At 35.8% G+C, this 5,615-nt stretch overlaps 1 protein-coding gene across 1 annotated transcript; it reads right to left on the minus strand.

The window, feature by feature from the left end:
• Positions 1-982: 982 nt before the first annotated feature.
• Positions 983-2,881, minus strand: LOC132175267 (uncharacterized). Its single transcript, XM_059587147.1, has 2 exons — positions 2,435-2,881; positions 983-2,186 (listed from the first exon to the last, which is right to left on the minus strand). The coding sequence occupies exon 2, from the start codon at positions 2,107-2,109 to the stop codon at positions 1,219-1,221; it is 891 nt and encodes a 296-aa protein (XP_059443130.1). The 5' UTR covers positions 2,110-2,186; positions 2,435-2,881; the 3' UTR covers positions 983-1,218.
• Between the last annotated feature and the right edge of the window lie 2,734 nt (positions 2,882-5,615).

Genomic DNA, 5,615 nt, shown 5'->3' on the forward strand with positions numbered 1-5,615 from the left:
GGGATTGTGCCTGTTTTGTTTCAGATTAAAGCGGCTCAAAATATCTTGAGTCTTAAATTAATAATAAAATGGCCTTTATTCTCAATTTATTTTCCAAATAATGTGAAGATAAGCTTTTCTAAATTTTTTATAACAGTAAATAATATTGATGTAATTATTATTATTATTATTATTATTATTATTATTATTATATAATTTTTTATTATTTTTGAACAACACTATCCTTTTAAATGCAATATTTCTTATGCAATAACCTAAAGAAATGGAGAAAATTTGAAATTGAGAAGATATTTTCCGTGGACATAGAACTATAGAAGAGAAAAAAGGTTAAGATGCTTACGCACATGGTGCAATTAATAAGCTTCGGGACTAAAGAGAAGTCATGAGGGCTGGACCTCGTTATGGGAATAATAAACTTGTTAATTACACTAGACCCTACAATATAGCATTAGATTCAGCATTTTTAGACACGAGTGCTTCCCATAATCTACCACTATAATTAATTAAAGTACCGTTACTAATTACACTTAATTTAACGTTACTAATTATACTTAATTTTTTTCATTTAAATATAAAGACGATTAAAATCCTGTGGCCTTAAATTTAATTCCCACGTAACATAGTCAGCATGCTTAATCATCAGAGAAGCAGGACAAGGATTTGACGACAGCCCAGCCCTACAACGGCTCCATCAGCTCACCACCTCCACATACTTGCATATCAGTCGCCATCTTTTTCAAAACTACTCATCGATCAACTCTTCCCTTTCTCCTTTCCCAGGGAGCAAGACCACATGGTGGGGAACCAACACCAAAATCAAACAATACCCATTATATATTTGCACCCAACAATTCAGGAAACTTACCATTCAACCATTATTCATTATTTTTTACAAAATTCAGATTCTGAAACAAAATCAGGCCTCAATTATTCCCAATTGATAACCATATATTAAAAAAAAAAAAAACTACATTAATTAGATTTAGAGCTATACTATAGTGTATTTTCCAACAAAGCATCCAGGTCAGCTTCGCCTTCCCAGACAATTACATTCATTTTGACCCAATCTTTTCTTTTCTTTTCTTTTTCTTTGGGTTCTACTTTCTTTCTGCTTTTTTTTTTTTTTCAAATTAAGCAGAACATGTTGTACTACAAAGCAGTAGCATAGTAAAATTTTTAGTTAATAGATGTCAAAGTAAAAAAAAAAGGAGTGACGTGTCAACACCTCCAGTCGAGCCTGACCTCGGCGGGGCCGACGACGTGCTGACGGGGCTTGCGGAACGAGACGATGTGGCTGCTGACCATGAACGCGGTGACCCGCTCTGACACCTTGATTTCTTCCATCTTCAGGTCTTGTAGCCTCCGCGCGTACTCTGGAACGTGCATCAGGTCCCACACCACGCCCACCCCACCGGGCTTCAACACCCTCACAACCTCGCCCACCACCCTCATCCTCTCCGCCGCGGCCTCCACTGTACGGTTCCGGCCGTGCTCTTTCCCCACCGTGTGGAGGAACACCCCGGAGACCACCACGTCGAAGCTGTTGTCTGCGAAGGGCAGCCTCCTCACGTCGCCTTCTCTGCACGTCACGTACTCTCCGACCCCCTCCAGCTTCGCCGTACGGAGGGTCCGGAGCGTGGTGGCCTTGGAGCGGTCCAGACCCACGACCCGGCCGGAGCTACCCTCCTTCTTGAGCTGGGTCGCGACCGCGTTGAGGAGGATTCCCCGGCCGCAGCCGAGGTCGAGGGCGTGCTTCACCGTCGACCAGTCGTCGACGAAGGAGAGCATGCGGAGGGCCATGGCGTGGTGGAGGGGCACGGCGGAGTAGAAGAAGTTGGCGGCGGCGAATAAGAGGCATACGGCGGAGAGGGCGGTGACGGAGCCTGTGAATCCGGCGGCGAATCGGGCGGCGCCGCCGGGGAGGGAGATGGTGACGGAGAGGATAGACTCGAAGAAGGCGCGGATGGGGTCGAAGTAGAGGAGGTAGAGCACGGAGAGGACGCCAAAGAGGAGGGCGTGGAGGAGGAGGAACACCAGGGTCTGCCACTGCTCCACGCCGTAGATCGCGTAGATCTGGCTCCAGTCTCTGCTCGTCGCCGTTTTGCCCATTTCTTGCTTTTCCTTTCCTTTCCTTCTCCAATCTAATGCGAGAGATTCTACGGGTAATTGGAAAGAGAACCTGCCAACTGGGAAAACAAATTCTGGGTGAGAATTCGGGAAAGTGTGTGAGCGAGTAAATGAGTGAGTGAGTGAGAGAAAATGTGAGAATTTATTCTTTCATGAAAAATTATTAGAGTCGTTAAGAAATTATAACCGAAAGGCAGAAAATGGGGTAACGCATTTTCTTTCTAAAAATTCCCGCGTTTTCTCGGCAAGCAAACAGACCCAGTGGTAGCCCTAAGTATTGGATTTCGTAATTTTTATATATACTTACAGTGACGAAGCTTGGGAATCAGCCCAGGGTCTGAGATCCAGCAGCTGCAGAGAACTTAATGGCAATCCCAACACGGAAAGAAAGATCAGGAAGAACAGAACAGAGAGCTCAAAGTGCCAAAAATTCCCAGCCTTCTTTTCTCAGAAGCAATAGAGAGCGAGACCCAAAAAACCATTTATACAGAGAGAGAGAGAATCACAGTAATAAATCTGCGAGTGTCAGCTCTGGTACTGACGACGACGACGACATATTTTATCACCTCCCGGCTCCAGCAAATCACGCGCTTTTGCTCGTCGCCTTGCGACTAACTTAACGAAGCACAGCTCCAAATTGGGCTTTCAGATTTCAAACATCAACAAAAATGGAAAAAAATAAAAGAACACTCAAAGCGGATTTGGATTTGTACGGACTCTTGAGAAAATGGGAGGGATGGGCAAGTCGCAAGTGCGAGCGATTGTGGATTTGTGGATACGTACGTATTTATGTGGGGGAAGTAGGTTGGGAAACCAGTGAATGTTTACCGGGTGACCTCCTCAGCCAGTAACTTGAATATTTTATTTTAGAGTAATGTAGATATATTTTCAAAATTAGCTATTTAATATCGACTTCATTTAGGCGTATAATAGTCGTATAATAATTTACTAAATAATATTTTTCTTTATTTTAAAACGTAGAGCGGTAAACGAAATGAGTAACGATATTTAGTAAATTATTATATTACTCTCATACAGTTTGATAATATAAAAGTAAAAATTATTCATTAAATTAAAAATTAGTTAAAGAAAAATTAAATATTAATTTTCATTGGTTGATCATTTCAATTGTATTTGTATGGTATAGCGGGTTTAGTACATGAATGAGGTCAAAATGGGGATTTGATCAAGTCCGGTTGCCTTTTGGGAAGAGTGTAGAGTTTGTGATTGTTAAAAAATAAATAAAAAATCTACCAAGATTGATTGGTTTGAGTGGGTTTGACCAAGGGAAGGCCTATGTTACAAAACTTGCTCGTCATAAATTCATAGAACCAGCTCAATATTGGTTTGACTCAACGTATGTGATGGTAAGATGGTTGAACAAGTTGGAAGAGCTCAAAATAAGGCAAGGTTTTATTTTATTGGAAGTGACATTTTTTTTTTTTTTTTAAGATATTGAAAGTGACTTTGATTAGCTTCCTTTTGTCCATACATTATCATCTACGTTACTCACCCAAAAGAGACAACCTACCAAAGTTGTGTAGATTGATAGCACTTTTTAGATATTTAAAAAATGAAACAAAATAAAATTGATTTGATATAAAGGTGAAAGTAATTTCGAGCGTTTTGTAAAAGAGGCATATTACACGATCATCTTTTAATCATTTATTTTTACAAATTCAGTAAATCAACTATTAGATTTGTAAATTTATATGAGTTTCACATAAATTTAATGATGAATTTATCGATTCTCGATATGAAAATGGTTGAAAAAAAATGAATTTTATCATTTTTCTTTTGTAAATGTTTTGTATTTAAAGTTATTTATTAATGTTTTTACCTTTTTTTTTTTTTTTTTTTGGGTGGCTAGAAAACAAAAAGCTTTTCCAAAGAGAATGATCAAACCAGGAAGTTCTAGCAAAATGACGTTACAAAGGATGTGGTAGTTCACGTGACACTAGTTGCCCAAGGCACCCAAATATTAATAGTATAATTAAGGTCCCTCCCATTAAAACTTATTTAAGACCTCAATTATGGTAAAAACAAAATTTAATAAATACTCTTTAATTAAGAGTGCTTCAATTATAGTTAAAAACTGATTACATTGAAAGCATTCAATGGCTAAATATTAAATACTTTGGGGGAAAAGAGAGAGAAATATGGAAACTTGAAATGTCATATATGGAAAATTCAATGCCTATGATTCAACACAAACCCACATGAGTCATGACCATTTTCCACTTATAATATTGATTAGGTTGGAAATTAAATGCTCAAAAGAAATCAGGGAAGATAAAAACTTTTTCATAAAAAATAAAATGTATAATTCATAGAAATAAATAGTTTGACGAAAATGTTTTTTAGAATTAACTGTTTCTTATATATAGTATATCAAGTTATTTTTTCAATTCATAGTAGGTTGAAAAATTTTAGATATATGAAAATATATATAAGAAATTAAAATTATTAGACGATGACAGTTTGCAGGGGAAAAAAATCTCTTAATCTTGAAAGTTTTTGAAACATGATATTTATTATAATATTAATGGTTTAGATTTATTTTTTGAACTAAAAATTTTAAAAGAAGTTTTACAAAGAGAAGAAACTATTACTCCAATTGATGTACTATATTATATAGGATTTGATTCTTTTTCAAATGCATGTATTGCTTAATGAATTTTATTCACAAGTAGTACAATTTTTTTTTTTAATTAAAATTAATAAAATCCTGCATAAGATTGATAATGTCAAAGATTAAGTGTATTAGCCCTGTTATCAATTGAATGAGATATTAGGAAAAAAAGAATATAAATACTTAATTAGTTATTTGCATCTCGAAAGGTGAGAATAATAATTTTTAAATAAAAAATATAAGAAAGGCATCACTTAAATTTGTCACCATTGTTGATACTTACCATGTTTACAAAATGACATAACAATTCATGTGACACTTAGAGCCTGTTTGGGTGTGTGTTTAAGAAGTTTAAAAGTGTGTTTAATACTCAAAAAGTCGGTTTGAAGAAGTATACGTTTGGTAAAAACAATTGAAAACACTTTTAATGGTTCAAAAGGCCAAAAAACAGCCAAAATATATTTGGTAAAAGCTTAAAAATGAAGCTTTTGCAAAAAACCTCTTTTTAACTGAAAATCTATATTTCTCAAACACAATCGCAAATATGTTCTTACCACATCAGCTATTAAAATGTTTACTGGTACATATTAGTCAACCTGACATTCATTTTGATAAAATATAAGCTGTCACGTAAGTTTTTGGTAGTTTTTTTTTTTTTTTTTTAAAAGCATGAGTGCCGCTATGGATGCTACAAACTGATATGACCATTCATAATTGATGAAATAATTAAGCAAAAGATCCGACCTCTTAACTTAGTTAATTAACAATTCAGTTATCAATTATATACTCTTAATAATTTTATCAAGTATGAATTATCACATTAATTTATAAAAAAAATTATAGTAAAATTTGCAGT

This window comes from Corylus avellana, chromosome ca3 (assembly GCF_901000735.1).
Source record: "Corylus avellana chromosome ca3, CavTom2PMs-1.0".
Lineage (NCBI taxonomy): Eukaryota > Viridiplantae > Streptophyta > Magnoliopsida > Fagales > Betulaceae > Corylus > Corylus avellana.

Excerpts from the sequence above, each read along its gene's own strand:
- LOC132175267 (XM_059587147.1), bottom strand. The coding sequence starts at position 2,109 with ATGGGCAAAACGGCGACGAGCAGAGACTGGAGCCAGATCTACGCGATC.